This window comes from Eptatretus burgeri, chromosome 15, assembly GCF_056783735.1.
Source record: "Eptatretus burgeri isolate ZD-2024b chromosome 15, Ebu_testis_v1, whole genome shotgun sequence".
In the NCBI taxonomy this organism is placed as follows: Eukaryota; Metazoa; Chordata; class Myxini; order Myxiniformes; family Myxinidae; genus Eptatretus; species Eptatretus burgeri.
The window spans coordinates 2,782,201-2,803,170 of NC_140975.1; the positions used below are offsets into that span (position 1 = coordinate 2,782,201).

The 20,970-nt window shown below is 46.0% G+C and overlaps 1 protein-coding gene across 17 annotated transcripts in view; it reads left to right on the forward strand.

Annotated features, from left to right (window-relative positions):
* Positions 1 to 7,607: 7,607 nt before the first annotated feature.
* The window catches only part of AFDN (afadin, adherens junction formation factor), a 77,947-nt gene continuing 64,584 nt past the window's right edge, over positions 7,608 to 20,970 (forward strand). For 16 of the 17 annotated variants that reach the window (XR_015051691.1, XR_015051692.1, XM_085857071.1 and 13 more), the window contains exons 1-7: positions 7,608 to 7,741; positions 9,538 to 9,679; positions 13,171 to 13,366; positions 18,059 to 18,174; positions 19,211 to 19,377; positions 19,934 to 20,100; positions 20,481 to 20,638. Coding sequence is in view for 15 of the 17 variants with exons in the window: in XM_085857071.1 (XP_085713197.1) it covers positions 7,692 to 7,741; positions 9,538 to 9,679; positions 13,171 to 13,366; positions 18,059 to 18,174; positions 19,211 to 19,377; positions 19,934 to 20,100; positions 20,481 to 20,638 (996 nt within the window). In the remaining 2 variants the exon portion in view is untranslated. Of the gene's footprint in view, positions 7,742 to 9,537; positions 9,680 to 13,170; positions 13,367 to 18,058; positions 18,175 to 19,210; positions 19,378 to 19,933; positions 20,101 to 20,480; positions 20,639 to 20,970 lie in introns of those variants that run through there. The other variant, XM_085857082.1, reaches the window with a different exon arrangement.

The following is a 20,970-nucleotide window of genomic DNA, read 5'->3' on the forward strand; positions in this document are numbered from 1 at the left end:
CCAGAGTGACCTTGTCTATGACACGTCTGGGGTTGGTTCATATGTCGAAGCAGCGCTCCCCGCCATCGGTGTCAGCAGTGAGCAACTGGTGCGCAACGTGGCTGAGCGGTTAAAGGATGATGTCAAGTCAATCAAACTCAACCCATGACCGCCGAGAGTCGAGGAGCGAGAAGAGGAGGAAGAGTTCTCGCCTCTCCTGGTCCAGCTGCTATCTGCTTTGCAGGGGAAGAAGGGGGTAGATCTGTCTCCCAGCACATAGCACATCGCAAAGCGACCCACCACTACCGCCATAAATGCCACCATCACCCTTCACGGGATAACTCGCAGCAAGGAGCTTGTTGACTCGTACGACAAGCTGGGCATGGGGATCAGCTACCAGAACATGCTTCTCCTGCGTGTCCTTTGGGCTATGCATGACCTCGAGTGGTGCTCGATCTGTACTGACGAGATCACCGAGGGAGAACCAAGCATCAGTATCATTGACAATGACGACTTTACCAACGACACCTTGACAGGAGGGGATACTGCACACTGCTGTAACTGGATGTTTCTGCAGCATGTGGAACGTCTTGGACCGGAGTACGAGGCAAACATCCAGGATGAGCAAGCATGCATCAAAGACGCCAAGACTATCACACAGGCACTTACTGAGAAGGCGTCTGAGATGCAGGTTGTAACGCCGTATAGGACCATCAAACACGGGGAGCCTCCCATCCGCCCCAAGCCCACTACGTTCTCGTCAAGTACAGAGCATCAGCGCAAGCGGAGCATTATTCATGCCTTTGCTCATGCGGACGTGAATGGTGACCACCCTGATGCAGCTAAGCAGACTATCCCTTCCTACAACGGGTTTCATGTTTGCTTGAATGCGGAGCAGGGAAAGAGCAAGGCTTATTTTCATACGACTTACAATCAACCGCCCAACAAGTCAGTTGTGAATGACATCATGGACAAGCTGTCTACCATCATCGCCACTAAGCGCATGCCCTTCGCCTTCTTAGTGGGAAATCATCCCATGTATGTCCTCATCACCTTGCTCAAGGCTGAGAACCCAAATAAATACCGTGACATTGTGCCCTTTCTCGGTCCCTTCCATACACAGTGTGTGATGATGAGCGATATCTACAAGTGCTACAAGGAGTGTGAGCTAGGAGATGTACTCGTGGTGGGAGGAGTTATTGCCGAGGGCTCTGTTGATTGTGCGCTGAAAGGCAAACATTACAAGAGGGGGCTGCATTGCTCTCGGCTCATGTATGAGGCACTCATGAGTCAGCTGGTGCATGAGAGGCTCATGCCCCACCTGGCTGATGACACGAGGAAGAACCTCGAGATTCTGAGAGATACGAGTCTCTCCCAAGAATCCCGCGCTGCTGCTCATGCGGAACTGGAGGAGGATGCTGATCTCGACAGCCTCATCACCAACTTATTCATCCATGTGGAGGCCAGTGACATGGCAGACTATTGGAGGGACTTCCTGTCCAAGACGGACGCGTTCATGCAGAATGTGCACGCAGTCCATATCAGTAACTGGGACTAGTATGTTACCTCTCTGTACGCCATGCTGCCATGGATGGTAGCGTACGACAACAATAGATACAGGAGGTGGCTATCTGACTTCTGGGCGATGCTGACAGCTCTCCCTGCTGATCAGGTCGCCTTCATTCGTACTGACTTCGCTCATTCCATCACAGGCATCCTCTACCCCAACATGGCCTTGGACATGTGGATCGAATGCACTGTGAACAAGAGCAGCAAAATGAAGAGTGGCTGGCTCTCCATCCTCCAGAATGAGAAGCAGCTGCTGGTGCACTCCAGAAACGTGAACAATGTGTCCCGGATCCGGGCGGCTTATAATGCCCTGGCCAACCGGGAAAAAGCCAAGAGGAAGCACATGGAATGCGGTCCAAAATGGATACGAGAAGATGAGCAGTGCGTGCTGGACTTGGTCGGATGCATGCATGAGTTAGACTCCTTTCCATTTGACAAATCCTCACCCACCCTCCGCACCCTACAGTCAGCCATGCCTGCCTCTGATGAGCTGGTTGCAGACTTCAACTCAGCCCGTGCTGCAGGGGAGGAAAAGTTGACCAGCTTCTTGCGAGAGCGGATGTTCAGTAAGAAAACCTCCCTCCATGCACCAGTCCCTCTGAGCAAACGCTTGACAAGATGCCAGACACGGAGAAGCCCAGGGAGAAACTCAAAGCAAGAGCTGCTAAAATGGAGCGGAACGCTCTCAAGGCAATGATCAACCTGGTTGAGGTCTGTCAACTTGTGGACCTCACCGAGTTGCTTGAACATTGTGTTGTCGAGCAGTGTATGGCCCTATGTGTTGTGGTCAAGTTTCATCGGAATTGTGTGTGTAGTTTCAGAGAAAAATTTGCAAGTGCTTGTGGACGGACAGACGGACGATGCGCCATCCCACAAACTCCCCGAAACTACGTTCGAGATGAGCTAAGAACCGAATGACATTAGAGGGGGTGGGGGGGGTCGATTTGTGAATTTGATTTGTTTTCTTAAAATGCTTAAACTATATACATAAAGGAGCTCCAGCTCGGTGTCGGCATGCGTGCTGCTTGCACCCGTCAATAAAAAAGAAGAAGACGTCTGAATATAAAAGGCTAATACCTTGCTACAAGCGTCCTCACATCGCCAAATTTTTTGCTTTCTTGTGTTTCATATGACTTTTAATTTTATTTTTTGCGTGCAATTTTTTAAAGTAATGAAATGCTTAATATGTATATATTTTGTTACTTTGGTATGGATTAAATCAATCTATGTTACTACATTTGGCTTATGGTACATTCCACCCTCCTCCCCCCCCCATCCTGGCTTTTGGCTCAGTCCACAATGTGGATTATCACATATTGTGTGTGGAAATGTCGATGCGATTCCAGTTTTAAAAGTTACAAAATGCTTAATGTTATACATGTTTTGTTATTTTGGTATGGTTTAAATCCATCGATGTCATTAAATTGTTTTAGTTGATTTGAGGGATCATTTGGATATGTATCACTTTTGAAATGGTCCTGTCCAGTGTCTATTTTCCCCTCAGCTCACGATCCTGGACTGTTTTGGTTGAGTCCACATTTACGTTCGATTTCTTTTCTTAATAAAAAAATTAATGTTTTATATATTTTTAAATTTTGGGTTGCGTGCACTCGCCCAGAGACAAAGTCACTTCCTCGCGTTGGAATCACCATCATGGCTTCAGCAGTTGTTGAGGTAGCTTGGGCTACAGTTTTACATTGTTTTGAGAGGGAAGAATAAGAATAAGAAGAATAAGAATAAGAATAAGAATAAGAATAAGAATAAGAATAAGAATAAGAAGAAGAAGAAGAAGAAGAAGAAGACGACGACGACGTACAATTTGGCGTTTTAGCGATCTCCCGATGTGGTACTTTAGCGATGTATTTTGGCATCTTTTCAAGTCTTGGTAGTTCAGAAAATGCTCGAGAATAAAAGTTATGGCTTTTAAATGCTTATAACTTCACTCTTAAGGAGTTTATGAGTGCATCATTGCGTACACATTCGAATGGGCGGCCATTTTTCCCGTATCATCCCACTATGTGGAGTAAAATGGATCTTCATGATATAATATATACATAGTTCAGAGAGCTGGGTGTGTGTGTGTGTGTGTGTGTGTGTGTGTGTGTGTGTGTGTGTGTGTGTGTGTGTGTGTGTGTGTGTGTGTGTGTGTGTGTGTGTGTGTGTCAGCATTTCTCTCAGTGATGGTCAAACGGACCTTCATCATACTTCCAGAGGTTCATCAATGAGTGCCGGGGAGTGTTGTTGGCAAAAAAAAAAAAAATTGAAAACAAAAGTTTGATTTTTGGGGGGATTTTTTTAGATCCTCGTGGAGGATCTCTAAGTCTTACTCACATTGTTGTTCTTCATCTTCTTCTTGTGGACTTTATGTGGACGACTGGATCCTAAAAAATTATCTCCGAAACTTGGCAAGCTTTTTGAATTCTGTTTGCGGGAATCGAACAGGGCATTAGCAGAGATGAATTACCGCACATATGATACATCACTATGACGTCATATCAATTATGACGTCATTCCTATTTTTGACATTTTTTGTTACACAACCCAGAGTTTTAATCGGATCTTCGTGAAACTTGCCATGTATATGCAGAAATACGCGCAGGCAGTAACCATCTCCAATTTTGGAAATTCTTCCTCGAAAAAAGTTGACGCCATAATATCGCCGCTAATGGAAATCGCCTATACCATCATCTCCAAAACTAGGCAAGCTGTTTGAATTTTGTTTGCGGGAATCAAGCCGGGCATTAGCACAGATAATTTATCGCAAACCTGATACATCACAATGACGTCATATTCGTTTTTATGACGTCATCATTAAGAGGACGAGGATCTTAGCTCATTTGAGCTTGTTTTTTTTCATTGCTCTATCGTGCCTTAGCCTTTGTTGCGATGTGAAAGGTAATATGAAATGATCCCTGACCCCATTCCTTTGAGAGTGCAGGGAAATATTTTTGGCCCCCACATAAAAATAGAAAAAAAAAACATTTGATTTCTTCTCAATGTCGACAGGATAAGAACAGCACCAGGAAATGTCGGGTACCCCTGCCAGTAAATAATAGATAATGGTCCGAGTACTGATCCCTGAGGTACCCCACGACTTACATCCTCCCAATCGGACATCCCAACACACACACACACAACAAGTCTTTGCTTCGTATTACTAGTCCAATTATCTACCTGACCAGCCACTCCACAAGCCCACACCTTGGCTAACAACCTCCGATGTGGTACCTTATTAAATACCTTCTTAAAGTCTAGATATACTATGTCCACTACCTTTCCCTCATCCAGCCAATCAGAAACTGCTTCATAGAACTCTAAAAGATTTGTTAAACAAAAATTACCTTTAATAAATTCGTGATGATTCGTTTTAAATTATTTCAATGCTTTCCGATCCGATCCCGAACCCCAAAAGCCAAGTGTCCGTTCATGGTTTCTGCTCCGCATTTACAATACTAGTGCATGCCCGTAGGTGCATGGCCATACGTGCAAACCCACCCCCCCCCCCAAAAAAAACTTTCAAACAGTGTGCCAGAAACAACAACCACACAGGCCGTTCCTTCGCTCTCACATGCCCGTATGTGTGTGCCCGTACGTGCATGGCCGTACATGCAAAAAAAATAAAATATATATATATATACTTTAAAACCACTTGCCAGAAACAACCACACAGGCCGTTCCTTCGCTCTCGCGTGGCCGTACATACAAAAAAAAACAAAAAACTTTCAAACCGCGTGCCAGAAACAACAACCACACAGGCCGTTCCTTCACTCTCGCGTGCCCGTACGTGCAAAAAAAAACTTTCAAACAACCACACAGGCCGTTCCTTCGCTCTCGTAAATGACGACTGGATGGGGCATTGCGTTTATCTATAAATGTGCATAAGAAATCGAGAAATTATTAGAATACAGTCTGGGTGTGCGCTGCCACTCACCACGTCGCCACAGGGCGAATCCTCCTTACCTGTGGCTAATATTTTAAACCACCCATTAGCCAATGTGGCTTGTCCATGTTTTAGTGGATTTTTACCAGTTTTAGATGAATTTTGGGTGATTTTAGCACAGAATTCAACCTTCGTTGAGACGGCCGAGACGGCCGCCATTTTGTATGTTTTGATTACGGGAATCACGCGTGATTTCGTACAAGCTTATATATTATACTAACTTTAGTAGTTTTAAACTAGTTGACAAGTTTGTTTGGATGAGAGAGTTTGTTTGGATGAGTGAGTTTGATGGGTGACTTTGGTTGGTTGGAAGTGTGAGTTTGATGTGTGAAATTGGTTGGATGAGTGAAGTTGTTGGGTGAGATTGGTTGGATGAGTGAGCTTGACTGGCATGAGGTTGGTCCAATCCTGGTCCACAACCACCCCCATCCCCCACTACCACCGACTAAAGGCACAACGACCATACACCCCCCCCCCCCGGTTTATTATAAGCTCATGCATACCCTGAAACACAAACAAAACATCAGCATGAATTAAAATTTCAAATTAACTTATTATTTCATATTGCTAAAAAAAAAACCTTTTGAATAAAATATGTGGCCATTTCCTTTCTCCTGTGGCTAATCATTCTAAACCTGTATTAGCCACAATGGCTAATTCCTTTTGAAAGCCAGAGCACACCCAGACAGTAAGTCATCACTATGCAGAAGTAGTGCGTGCCCGTACGGAATGTTCACATCATTCCACGAATTATCGCTTTCATTGAAGTAACAACTGCTGTGATATTTACACACACAGAGTTAATTAAAATCCAAATTAAAATCAACTTTACCTCCCTGTCTTTGCTCGCCATGACATTCGCTGCCATTGACCATTGACACTCCGATGCCACGGTGAGGCGACAGGGTAGGATTTGTAGGAGACCTGAAAGTACAGTGTCATGAGGTATTCCATGTTCGAATTGTTTTAGTTTGAAAATAGTTTAAAAAAAAATAGTTTGCAAAGCATACCACCAAGTTGAGATGTATTTCGTTGGCAAGCATGTTCAGTAGAGCTGAATTCCTTAACACTTCCAAAGGCCACACCATTTTGACAATTGGAAACAAAAAGAAGTTGTGCACTTTTTTGATAAATTATTTTTGGAACAATTTTTCTTCAATAAATAAATAATAATAATAAAAAATTGTCTCCATGTACATTGAACACACCTTTATCTCGTTAGCACCTCTTCATAAACAACATTGCTGAGGAAACGGCGCTTCTTATTTGTTTCCTCGTCCAGGGCAAGAATGCGGAGGATGCTGGATCTACCAACGTTTTGATAAATTATTAGTTTTAATGGCCAATTATTCAATTAGTGCCGACGTATTTTACCTTTTCGCAAAGAAAAGAGAAAAAAAACCAAGGTAATGGCGAACATTGCTAAGGTTCCGTTCCACATCGGCCACGAATACGCAGCAACGTGTCCTGTCATTGGTTGATAAATGATTGGCCGCAGAAACGTGTCCTGTCATTGGATGGTAAATGAATGGCCGCAGCAACGTGTCCTATCATTGGTTGGTAAATAAATGGCCATAACTTGGGAAGCACTTGTCCGATTAATATCAAACCTTGAGAAGGCACATCCTCAGGTCCCCAGCAATATACCTGGCAAGTTTCAATTAGATCGGACCAGTGGTTGTCGAGAAACGGCGGTCACACACACATATATATATATATATATATATATATATATATATATATATATATATATATATATATATATATATATATATATACATACATACACACACACACACACACACACACACACACACACACACACACACACACACACACACACACACACACACACACACACACACACACACACACACACACACACACCTGGAATTATAGATAGATGGAGCAAGAGAATGAGATCGAACCAGCACCGTTTTAAATGGCCCTTGTGATTTGCTTTCCTAATTTCACACGACATTATAATGAGCGCGTGACGTCAGATATCATAACGTACAAACACGTCACATCCCCATCGAGATACCTGAGAAAAATCCTGACGTCACAAGCTCCTCTTGTACTTACGGAACGCCCTGCTTCGTGCAGCCAATCAGCACTCCCCGATCTCGTGGACTCCTCCTCCTCCTCTCTGAACAGCGAATCAACCCTCACTGACCGGTCGTCGGGTGGATTCGCTGTGCGCATGCGCGTCGCGCCCAGCGCGACATCTTGTCGGAGCGTCCTTTTGATCCGGTAGGTTTTTGCGATAGTTTGATATTTTGGTTAAAATTGACTTGAGTTGCTTCATAATTTATCATGTTCTCTTTTTTTGTCAGACACCCAAATCTCTCTAATGGTTATTATGTCACATTCGAACATCAACCTTGAGTTGTTTTCATTCTTTGCGGATCTGCTTCTGAGAATAAGAAGTTGATGAAGTGATTATTTGTATAAAATCATCGATTACACCCTCGACCAATGTTTTGGGGTGACGTCATGGTGGTACACCGCGTCCTGTTCCCCCCGTGAGATGCGTCCTGTTCCCCCCCGTGAGGTGCGTCCTGTGCCCCCCCGTGAGGTGCGTCCTGTTCCCCCCGTGAGGTGCGTCCTGTGCCCCCCGTGAGGTGCGTCCTGTGCGCGCCGTGATGTGCGTCTTGTTCCCGCCGTGAGGTGCGTCCTGTTCCCACCGTGAGGTGCTTCCTGTTCCCCCCGTGAGGTGCTTCCTGTTCCCCCCGTGAGGTGCGTCCTGTGTCCCCCCCCCCGTGAGGTGTGTCCTGTGCCCCCCGTGAGGTGTGTCCTGTGCGTCCTGTCCCCCCGTGAGGTGCGTGTCCGTTCCCCCCCCCCTGTGAGGTGCGTGTCCGTTCCCCCCCCCTGTGAGGTGCGTGTCCGTTCCCCCCCCCTGTGAGGTGCGTGTCCGTTCCCCCCCTGTGAGGTGCGTGTCCGTTCCCCCCTGTGAGGTGCGTGTCCGTTCCCCCCCGTGAGGTGCGTGTCCGTTCCCCCCCCTGTGAGGTGCGTGTCCGTTCCCCCCCCTGTGAGGTGCGTGTCCGTTCCTCCCCATGAGGTGCGTGTCCATGCCCCCCGTTATGTACGTGTCCGTGCCCCCCTGTGAGGTGCGCATCCGTGCCCCCCCCGTGAGGTGCGTGTCCGTTCCTCCCCGTGAGGTGCGTGTCCGTTCCTCCCCGTGAGGTGCGTGTCCGTTCCTCCCCGTGAGGTGCGTGTCCGTTCCTCCCCGTGAGGTGCGTGTCCGTTCCCCTCCCCGTGAGGTGCGTGTCCGTTCCCTCCCGTGAGGTGCGTGTCCGTTCCCCTCCCGTGAGGTGCGTGTCCGTTCCTCCCCGTGAGGTGCGTGTCCGTTCCTCCCCGTGAGGTGCGTGTCCGTTCCTCCCCGTGAGGTGCGTGTCCGTTCCTCCCCGTGAGGTGCGTGTCCGTTCCCCTCCCCGTGAGGTGCGTGTCCGTTCCCCTCCCCGTGAGGTGCGTGTCCGTTCCCCTCCCCGTGAGGTGCGTGTCCGTTCCCCTCCCCGTGAGGTGCGTGTCCGTTCCCCTCCCCGTGAGGTGCGTGTCCGTTCCTCCCCGTGAGGTGCGTGTCCGTCCCCCCCCCCGTGAGGTGCGTGTCCGTGCCCTCCCCCCGGTGAGGTGCGTGTCCATACCTCCCCGTGAGGAGCGTGTCCGTCCCCCCCCCCCCTGTGAGGTGTGTGCACGTGCCTACCTGTTTATTTTGTATTTACACCTACCTGTGTTTGTTTCTCCATGCCACTTCTGAATTTCCCACCAATCCCAATGTTCCTTCTGCTGTTTTCTCCCTCTTACGATGGATGCTGTCCTCAAGTCGAACCAACCTCTTCCTTTTCTCATCATCCGACAAGCTGCCATAACTGCTGCCCGACTTCCATTCACTTTAATTTTGTAACACTATCACTAATTGGTTTGTAAGCGTCATGCTGGCGTTCCCTTTTCTTGGGGATGATGATGATGATGATGATACTTCATGATGAGTTCTTTGTTTTTAGTGTGTGTGTGTGTGTGTGTGTGTGTGTGTGTGTGTGTGTCTACAGGCAGGGTGTGCTGAGGAGGAGGACCCATTGTGGTGGTGTTCCCATCATGGCCCAAGAAGATGAGTGTCGGAGGCTGACGGAGACTATAAACCACTGGAATGCCAATCGCCTTGATCTGTTTGAGATCAGCCCGCCAAACTCAGTGAGCCCCATGTTTTGCTGTTTGCTGGTTTATTGGTGTTAAACCCTCCCCGTGCTCCTGGTCTCTGCTTGGAGCCGTTTCTTTGGCCATATCGCCGTAATGACCGTTTCACCATCAGGCTATGCTCGTTTGAACAGCTATCTATGTGTCGTCTCGGGAGTGAATAAACACAGGGGCACCGACCACTTGCGAGTGACGAACAACTGCCGTCCGCGGGCCCGATACCCGGAACCTCATCGGCTGCACTGGCAAACCGCAGCGGGGCCTTTGTGGCTACTGCAGGAAGTACTTATGGTTTGAATACTACTTGATTAGGCCTTGTATCTGTGGCATGGCTCACCTTGTGTTTGTCTTGTCTCAAGGTTAACCATGAATAGTCTTAACAGCACCCACATTGTTTCCACATTTGTTTCATTGTGGTTCTGGCTGAACTGGTAGTTGATTCATTTATGCACAGCAATGCCTTCCACAAAAAGGTTTTGATGTGTTTACTTGTCAAGTTCTTTTTAAAAAAATTATTTTTTTTATTTTTGGACATTCCAAGTTTTACAATTATTTAAATGGATGCTCCTTAATTGGTTTAAGATGCTGCTAAAGATCGGTTTCAGTGGATTTGACATGAAGTGATGCGTTGGTTGTTGGGTGCTCAGAGCAGTGGGTTGGTTGGTGGGCATTCAGACTGGTGCATTGGTTGGTTGTTCCTCGGTGACAGTGGGTTGGCTGGTTACTCAGATCGGTGGTGTCGTGATGATTGAGAAGTTTCGATATTTATGTGTGCTGAGGTTCTTGTTCTGGTATGTCGAGAATTTGAACAAGAGACACTCTGTCATTTCTCAGCAGCTTTTGCTTGCATGTCCTGTTTAAACATTCGCATTGAGCTGGAGGTGAAATGAGACTCGCAGTGAGCTGCCTTTTCTCAGGCGAAACCATCCTTGTCCTATCCCTGTCCCCTTGGTGGCTTCTCTCTCCCTCTCTCCTTTCCTCAGTGTTTCGGTTTTATCACTTGTTTCTCTTGTGCCTTATCTCATCCGTGGTGTACTCCCACCAACGGCATTTCTTCATTTAGCATTTCCCACAGATAACCACACCGTGCCCGTGGTTTATCGAATGCACTCGCACTTTGTTCAAACGTTCGTTTTCCATAGCGCGTTGTGTTGTTTTCAATGATGCAAGCTTCCTGTGGCTGGGCTGGCTTGCACGTGACACGGCGGGAGATATGCAGGTCGGTTGGTTCGATGTCTGTCTCGTAATGGGAAATGCCTCCGATTCTTCATTTGCAACCTGATGCCTCCTGTGTCGATGACATAGTGTACATCACAGAAGTAGTTAATGTTCTTTTTCTGACCACAGTTGTTGCCTTTATCAGTCGTATGCAGGTGTTGACCATGAGAGAATCGATGAACTTTTATAATCCTGGTACAACGTGTAATGTCTTGCATTTTGAGCGATGTATGTATTTTGTAGATCTTGTATCGTGTAAGGGAAGCACTGTTTGGTCTGCATGAGCAGTCTTACTGATTACCGTTTGGCTTAACCATGTGGAATGCATTATTATTATTATTATAATTATTATTATTCATATTTTTGACGAAGACCATCTTGATGGTGCTTTGAGTTGGGCATTGTTCACAAGGAGGAATTGCATGGAAGCATCCTTCTATTGTGTGTCTGTTTCCTGTTATCAACCCCTCTCGATGGGCCAGGTGGCTAAACTCCTGTGGTTTTTGGACTTTTCCGACATTGGCAGCGATTTGATGGGAATCAGCGCGTTTTGATGGTTGATGTCTCACATCGGCCTCATTTGATGTCACGTGATTGTGCTTCTCGTGGGTGAACAACTCTGCGCTCTTTTGTCGCTTTTCATCTTGGTCTATGATGAGCAATCTTGGTTAACCTAATGGTCCAAAGGCCTTTTTTTTTAATATGGAAGATGCAATGGGATCACTTGCACGTGAGACAGCCAGCTCAACATCATCTCGAAAGGATGGGGTCTATGATGTCACCATCTCTGTGCAGAGCCAGAATGGCAGTTTGTAGTTTTATTGTATTTTTGTTGTTGTTTGATCATTTTCCTCTTGTGTGATTGAGGCCTTGCCTGTACCTTCACATTCAAACTTATACCTGTTGTGCTGATGTTTGGGAAAGGGGTTGTTTGTCGAAGACGTTACCTTTTTATTATACGCCCGATGTGTGTGTGTGTGTGTATGTATGTATATATATATCGGGGCATATTATTTTCTTTATTATAACTTTTCCCCGTTGTTATACCTGCCTCTTTAATCGCCTGCGAGGCAAACTTGAGGGGCATGTTGGTCTTGTTTTGTGACCGTTCAAGCAATAGAATAGACAATAGGAATGGAGACCAATGCATTGGATTGAATATGACGCACGGTGACGGAACAGGACTGGCAAGACAGGGCGGTACTCCCGCATTCCTCGGCGGCCTTCGTTCTGCCAGATTGCAGATCTGGCTTTTAGTGCCATTCGTGGCATTCCGGAGGGGCCGAGGGGTTGAGTGGCTCCTGTCAGGCTCCTAGTACAGAGCTGTACTGGAATCACTCGCATCCATGAGCTCTGACAACGCTTGCATTCCCGATTAGAGATTGATTGTGGTTTCCTACAAACTATATTCCTTATTAATTTGCTGTATGTTGGATTCTTCAGGCTCTACGTTTATTTAGTTTTTGGGTTCCCCATCCCTCTCCCCCACCTTCCCTCCCCACAAATCAGTAATCCAAGGTGTGTGTGTGTGTGAAGATCACACCCCATCACTGTAGTGGGTACCAGAAAGCTAGTGCCACACCAGCTATTGTTGCATACATCCTGATCAACACGAAATGCCTGCCCAACATTAACCTGCCTCTGTAACAAGAAACAGTTCTGGGAGCAGCGAGGAACAATTTAGAATTTTTTTTTTTTTTTTTTTTAAGGCTCTTCCGCCGAAACAGTTGTATAGGCTCCGCTTAGAAGGCCTCAGTTGGAGCTACAGTTTCAGCCCGAGGATTGTACTGCAGCCAATACCAGGAAGATAATTTAATTATCAATTGTACTCCACACCGGAGAAGGAACATCCCTGGAACAGTGTGTTCAGATTTATTTTATTTTTTTAAACATTTTATTCTCCTCCCCATTAGGACTCGTTATGATGGTGCACGCGCAGTGTTGTGCTGGTAAATGGGCCGTCGTTCTTTCATTGTTCACCGCTAAACCAGAAACCTTGTGCCGTGTGTACTCCCGTAAGCCCCCCTAACTCCCTCCCCTGCCGAGGACAAACTCCTCGTTTCCCTGTGCGACGTCCATGCCCATCATGTTTGAGATGCCATCTCGTCACTTTGCTCTGATGTTTTTGAGAAGGAATTGCGAAAGAGCCAAGTCTTTGTACCATAAATGCACTGACACAATCCAGGTGCTTATAGCACAGTTCTTGTGGGGCCCATAAGCGCAAGGTGAAGTGCTATAAACACGTATTTATCACTGACCCTTTGCCACAGGATCTGGACTATCATGGGGTGATGCGGTTCTACTTCCAAGACAAGCTCTCTGGGAATTTTGCCACAAAATGCATCCGAGTGGCGAGTACTGCCACCACGCACGATGTAATCGAAACCCTGGCCGAGAAGTTCCGCCCGGACATCCGCATGCTCACCGCGCCACGCTACTCACTATATGAGGTTCACTCCAATGGAGGTAGGCCCTAGCCCGTGAATCTGTACTTCTGGGTCCAATCAGATGATTGTTCGTCTTTGCTTCACTGGCTTTGTTCAACATTGCTGTTTAAAACCTTCACAGATCACACTGATAATTCACTTGTGCTGACCTGGCACACAGTCAGCCCATCCAGGAACTTGTTACTGTTGCACCACATCGGTGATAAGGTGGTGAATTTAAACTCGTCCTCTGTACTCCCTGGGGGGGGGGGTGGGTTTCGGTCCCATACCTTGCATTGTATGACAAATACATTGATCTTTTTCATTTATTTAATTCCCCCAAATACAACCAATAATGAACGACAAACTACTTAATTCATCATCATTCATCATCATTTATTTCAGTCAGTATTATCCCCCTTACGGGAGGGGGGGGGGGTTGCTGACTTTCACTCTTTCCATGACATAACTCTAGCTCTCCACTTTCTTCTATCTTCTGCGTCTTCCACTCCCAATCCCAATTTCTGACTTGCTTTCATAACCAACTCCTTCCAACTCAACTTTGGCCTTCCTCTTTTCCCCTTTTTTCCCCTCCACTTCCAAATTCCATACCCTCTTAACTCCCTCGTCATCTCTCTTTCTTAGCACGTGACCCAACCATCTCAAGCCACTCCTTACCACCTCCAATATTGTATCTTTCAGACCAATCCTTTCCATCAACTCCTTCGTGTTCTTTCTGTCTACCAACTGCACTCCACACATCTTTCTAATCATTGCTCTTTCTGTTCTTCTCAAGAGACCTTCTTCTACCGATCTCACAGTCCATGCCTCTGACCCATAAACCATCACTGCTCTCACACAGGTGGTATAGATCTTCCCTTTCAACTTCAAAGGCAGTTTTTTTTTTAACCACATAACACTAATGCAAGCTCGTTGAACTTCATCCAACCCAATATCGTTCTTCTTGTAACTGCAAGCTCGCTGCCTCCACTACTGTTGATGGTGTCGCCCAGATAACAAAATCTGCTTACTCTCTCAAGATCTTTCAATCTTTGCTCCGAATCCAGATCCTGATCCTCATGGCTTAAATTTCTTCTTCTGATGCAAGCATTACACTCAAAACTACCATTCAACTACCATCCATTCGAAGATGATTTTTTTTTTTTATCCAGGTCTGTGGAAGGTCAGTGATACAGATTGTAAGGCAAAGACCTTCCTCAAAAGATGAGGTTTAAACGACTTTGGAGAAAATTTTAGTTCAAGGTAAAAATGTGCCAGCTTTCCTGGCTGATTGTCATGTTGCTTCATAAAAGCGTTGTGCTCCATTTGCCAAAAGTTACATCATGAAGTCTTCATCATGGTTTGGGTTTTATTTGCATGTTGTGCTCTTCCTGGCAAAAAAAAAATAAACAAATAAACCTTCTCTGGTATCTTCACGAGCTACAGTCGGAATCTATGAGCACATGAAATGCTACGTCAGGGTGATTTGTCAATGTGTGGGCTGTCCCTCAGATGGACGTTAAACCCGGTCGTGGGGCACTCGCTGAAAACAATAGGAAAGAGGATGAGCGAACCTCTTTATTATAATTATTTAAACCTTCACTATCGGGGTACGAGTTTTCGCTTGCTGCCTTTGGATCCCCAAGTAGTTTTTCTCATTATGACCTCGTTTTTATTTTTACACCAGAGATTATGAACTGGGTTCTGTACACACAATGGCCACCATACGTGTGAATCATGGAACTTAAAATGATCTCTTCACACCAATTAACATTTCTCATTATTTTCCCCTTTGTGTTTAACTTCCTCGCATAACGGACGCTTTCAGGCTAATAAATCCCAACTTGCATTCGGATAATAATACATTTAATCATTGTCTCTTTCATTCATCTCCATGTGCTCCTGTTCTCCTTTCAGCCTTTTCCACTGTCCCTGCCATGACCCAACATTCCTTCAGAGGATTTCTCACAAAACATGAGCTTTTGAAGACGGATACTTTTTTTTTTTATGTTTTATTTATTTATTTATTTTCCCCCCTTTCTAGTTCAGCAAAAACATTGTTTCCTTTTCACCTGTCACTTCGTTGGTTTATAAGAGTAAAATGCCATCCAGGTAGCGTACCACCTTTTTCGGCTGTATTTGACACTCGCACCTTTGCCGCTACACGACCTTCGGTGTGCTTCCAAGCACACGATACGATGAGATGCACAAGCGAGGGGACATGAAGGATCCTGTTTTATGTATATGAGGTACCTTTAGGATGAATGTGGTTCCACAAACAGCAAGCTCTCCACCATTATGACTCGTATGTTGTTTTGAATGGGTGGTGTGTTTGACGTAATAATATGTGTGATGTTATGATAGATGGCTAGATGAATCATGTCGTGAAAGTGGGGCAGATGTGTCATGTAATATCAAAAGGAAGACCAATGACTGCACCGTTGGCCCAAGAAGAATGACACACACACACACACACACACACACACACACACACACACACACACACACACACACACACACACACACACACACACACACACACACACACACACACACACACACACTATGTACTGGTAAGTACTTACAAAAGCTACTTTATTTGAAGTTATAACTTTAACTTATAAACAATCGACTGATTTCCCAACTGCCTGGATCATCAACCGGGCACCGTTTATCATCGAGGTCATGTAATGATATGTATGACGTAGTGATATAAGGGTAGGTGTGTCATGTAGTGATAGAAGGGTGGATCGTTACTGCTCCTCCATCATGTAACCTTGTGACCTCTCGCTTTGTTCACGTGCGTGTGTTTGTCATCGTTCTAACCCGTAACTTCAGTTCTCCATGTGGAATGGTAAGGCTCGTGTAATGGACCCTTTCATCCGCACCTGATCATCGCCTGTCTCCTGATTCAATAAGAGCACAGTGAGTAATGTATATGTTGTTGGGGACCGGTGGCGAGAACGACCGCCAGGTGGGGGAAGTTACGTCGTCTCCCACCAGACTCCCGGAATTGTAGGCCGTCCCTCTCGGATAATTCCGTGAGGCGGCGGGTCGCTTTACCGACCGTGGACGCCAATACCTCCACCGCGTAGCGTAGGGTCTTTTTGTCTAGAACCAATTTACCTAATTAACCACCGGTGTCATCTACCAGGGAACCACGCCCTCGGAATGTCTTGCTCGAACCGGGTGACTCTACCAACTGCAGTGGAGTTCCCACTACCGACGACCAACTCCGGTTCGGGTGCAGTCGAGCGGAACTGCCAAAAAAAAAATAAAACCCGTGCCGGCTCAGATGAGCAGATTAATGGGAACAAAGACCCAGCTAAAACTCAGATCCGAACCATGCTGGACCAATGAAGGAAAAGACGAAAATGAACTGGGAACATTTGTACAATAATTTATTTATAATAAACGAGGAAATTTATGTGGCACAGAAACAGGTTTATTGGGGTGTTATGCAGGGGAAAGAAAGAAGATGTAGTGTGACAATTTACAGCAACTTACAAAAGAAAACACAGAGCAGACTTACGCGGGAATTTCACAGGCAAGATTTACAATGATCGGAAACACTTGTACAGTTTCTACTTATTAGACTGGCGCCACACACTCAGACACACACTCGGACAAAATAAACCCAGTTGAAGGCAAAGGACTTTTGCAGCCAGCCAGGGAGGGAGGCGGGCTGAGGTCACAGTTCTTTCGAGTACCTGAGTCTCAGGGAAAGGAATGCTCTGTCATGCGGCACCTGCCAACAGTCGTGGAGTTCGGGTCTGTGGAGGAGCTTGAGTGGACCGGGACCAGTAGTCGGGGCAAGACGTGAGCGGAGCCAAGCAGTGGGAACCCCTTCGTTTTCCAACCAACTCCGGCCTCCAATCACAGAACGAACGACCCCCAAAGAACTGAACGTACGACCCCCAAAGAACTCAAGACTGTTGTAGTTTATAGACCTCCCTCAGCGGGGAGGGGCCTCGATCAAAACTGACGTCACTGTCCTCCCTGGTTGGATGGGGCTCCCATGGGTCCGCCCTTTTTGGGAGGTCTCAACATTTTATATACTCGTGCATGCCCGTACGTGAGTGCCCGTACATGAAAAAAAAAACTTTCAAACCACGAGCCAGAAACAACAACCACACAGGCCGTTCCTTCGCTCTCACGTGCCCGTACGTGCAAAATATATATATATATATATATATATATATATATATATATATATATATATATATATATACTTTAAAACCGCTTGCCAGAAACAACCACACAGGCCATTCCTTCGCTCTCACGTGCCCGTACTTGCAATATATATATATATATATATATATATATATATATATATATATATATATATATATATATATATATATACTTTAAAACCGCTTGCCAGAAACAACTACGCAGGCCGTTCCTTCGCTCTCACGTACCCGTACATGCGTGGCCGTGAGAGCGAAGGAATGGCCTGTGTGGTTGTTGTTTCTGGCTCGTGGTTTAAAAATTTTTTTGCATGTACGGGCATGCACTAGTATATAAAATGTTGAGACCTCCCAGAAAGGGCGGACCCTTTGTTGTTGTATTTCGAGTTGTATTTAGTTCCGTGTTGGTTGTTTTAGTATCATACAATTAATCGAGATTTAGTGTGCATTGATGAAGTATGTCGTTTGGTGAGTGTTCCTGGAGTCCATCTCCTTGATTGAGATGAACAGAGGAATGTGCATGCATGTGCGGTTTTCCACAGAGGAACGGCGACTCGGCCTCAACGAGAAACCTCTGATCGTGCAGCTGAATTGGACGAAGGACGATCGAGAGGGACGGTTTGTGCTCAAGAACGAGAATGATGTCACTCCTGTGAAGGTACTGTAGTCGTATTGTCATAACGGGAAATTGGAGCGGCTTTTGCGTGCTTTTGATGATTGACGCTGCAGTTTCAATCCGACACGTAATGTGTGTGCGCGTACATACCAGGGTGGCCTGAAAGTCTGTTTTTTTTCCTCGGTAAAACAGTCGTACTTTTAAATTATTAATATTCAGGTTTTATTATGCAGCACTTAGAAAAATCCTCCTCCTTCGTATTCAGCACAAGGCTGCGGGTCACATCATTTGCTGAGGGTGCGGCTGTGCTGCTGATGCAGTGCTCCTGTTATCATCAGAAGGATGATAGGCTGACTCATCCTTACCAGGTGTTAATTCAACAGGAGTGAGGATAAAACTTCAAATTAAACTCAGGACCCTATGTGTTAGATCCCAAGCCAGCCACCTGAACTGCTAACCCAACACCAGGCTTGCCACTTACAATATAGAATCGGTCATTGTATCCTAAATCAGTGAGTGTTGTCACATGCTATGGAGGGGGAGGGAGTGAGGCAGGCAGGCAGGTGTGGGCATTTTCACAGGGGTCAAGGGACTTTCATACCACCCTGTACAATGTGCATGATATTCCGTACTTTAAGCAGACACAAAGCAAATGACCTGATGGCTGTGTTTGAAAGTGTTAATATTCAGTCGGATGTTAAAAAGTTTATGTTGAGGTTAGTAGCTTGGATGGAAGCCTTTTTCAATGGGGGTTTGGGTCGGGGAGAGGGGGGCAATGTGAACGGGGGAAGATCGAGGTGAGATTTACTTTATTTTAAAATGTCAATCGGTGAATTTTTTTTTTGGGGTTTTTTGTTTTTTGGGAGCCAATCTGTAAATCCAATTTTCAGGAGTATGTTCTTGGTCTGCATTCTTGGGATGCGGAATTGATGAACATGGTTATTTTATCCAGGTTAATATTTTGTGGTGTTTTCTTTTATTATTATTACTTTTTTGTGAGGATAAAACTTCAAATTAAACTTTTTAATTGCCGTGATTGTGTCAAAGTTGTAACTAATCGCTGTCCTTGCCGACCCAGAAACCAGCAAGCAATGGAGCAAGTCGACCGGAGAAGGAAGGCGTGATTCACAATTTCCGGAGATCTCTCTCGAAGAAGGACAAAGACAAGGAGAAGAGGCGTCGAGAAAGGGAGGCGTCACTTCAAGAGGAAGATGTTGAAAGCATTTCGGATAGCCTGCTCGAGGGGTATGCTGATGTTTATTTTATTGATTTGGGAGGGATGTTGGCTGCAGCACCAATGGGAACACAGCTGGGAGGGAGGGTACAGCACCGATGAGAACACAGCTGTGAGGAAGGGAGGGTACAACACCAATGAGGATACAGCTGCGAGGGAGGGAGGGAGGAAGGGAGGGTACAGCACCAATGAGAACACAGCTGGGAAGGAGGGAGGGTACAGGACCAATGAGAATCCAGCTGGAAGGGAGAGTTGTACACCAATGAGAACAGTTGAAGCACCAGAAGAGGGATCTGTTGTGTATGATTGGGTTCATTAACCTTCCATCACACACACCCTTTGGGAGATCATTCTTCACATCTAGAAGTTGATTCTTCATCCGTGACTGGTGCTAACAAGGAGGACTCGGTCATGTTTTATTAATAGCAGTTAAGTTGGAAATCTGTTTTATTGTTTCCCTCCACCCCTCTTCGCCCCCCCCTTCCTTTCTTGGGTTGGTGAGAGTGAAGCAGATCAGGGGGGGGGGGGGAGGGTTCATTACCGTTTTGATCTTGTTTGTTATGGCAGGTCCATGACAGGATCTAAGCTGGCAGAAGAAGTCTACAAGGAGATGCCGGAGACGAGCTTCACGCGAACCATTTCTAACCCGGATGCGGTGATGAAACGGCGCCGGCAGCAGCGTATGGAGAAGCGCATGCAGGATTTCCACGGGGAAGACGGGCGGCTGGTCTCTGGTGAGGTTTTGAGGTGTTGGTGCTTTTCTCCTGGAAGCGGACAGTTTGAGATGCGGCTCCAATTACATCCTTTGTTTGCATGCATGTTGGGGCACACTCGTGTGATATGGTGTTGTACGAGGAAATGCATGCATTAGATTGGCAGTGTTCGTGTCATGTTACAACACCTGCACATTGCGTGTAAGGAACCTGAACGATGTGTCATCGACCAGCCTGGGTGTATTCCTGGTTGCGAATCCTACAAATTTGATCTTTCCTCATGAGTCTCCACTGTCTTCTTTTCCCCTCGACCAGTTTGCCTGTCCATGTGGCAGATTGAAACGTATCTGCATTTATACTTTTTCACATCACACCATTGTGTGAATGCGTGTACTTGTCAGGGGGAATGCTGCGCATATTTGCGGACAGTCTTCGACCCTCAGGTCCTACCTTGGCAGCACGTTTGGCTCCTTCAGACACTGCCGATGTAATAGTACGAGAGATGCTTGATAAGTATGAGCTGGAAGATGAGGATCCAAGGAATTACTGTTTGGCACAGGTGAGGATGTGGAAGATAGGGGAGGGTGATTTATGGGGGTTTGTTGGCTGGTTGGGGTAATTTGAATCAAATAGAAGCCATCTATTTGAATGGTTTTACAGGTGAACGTTGTACTGAAACATCCATGATGATTTAGGTTAAAGTGTTTCTGGTGGTAAATAACATGACTGGCCATCAGTTGGATTTCCTTTGCTTCTGCCTGACAGCCTTTGTACTTCCCTTCCATGTTGCTCGCTCCATTATAAGTCTGCTCTAAGGTGTTCAATAGGCAGTCGAAGCCTTATCTGGACATTATGCAGCATCTTACAAAGTGATCTTCCTTTTGTTGATGA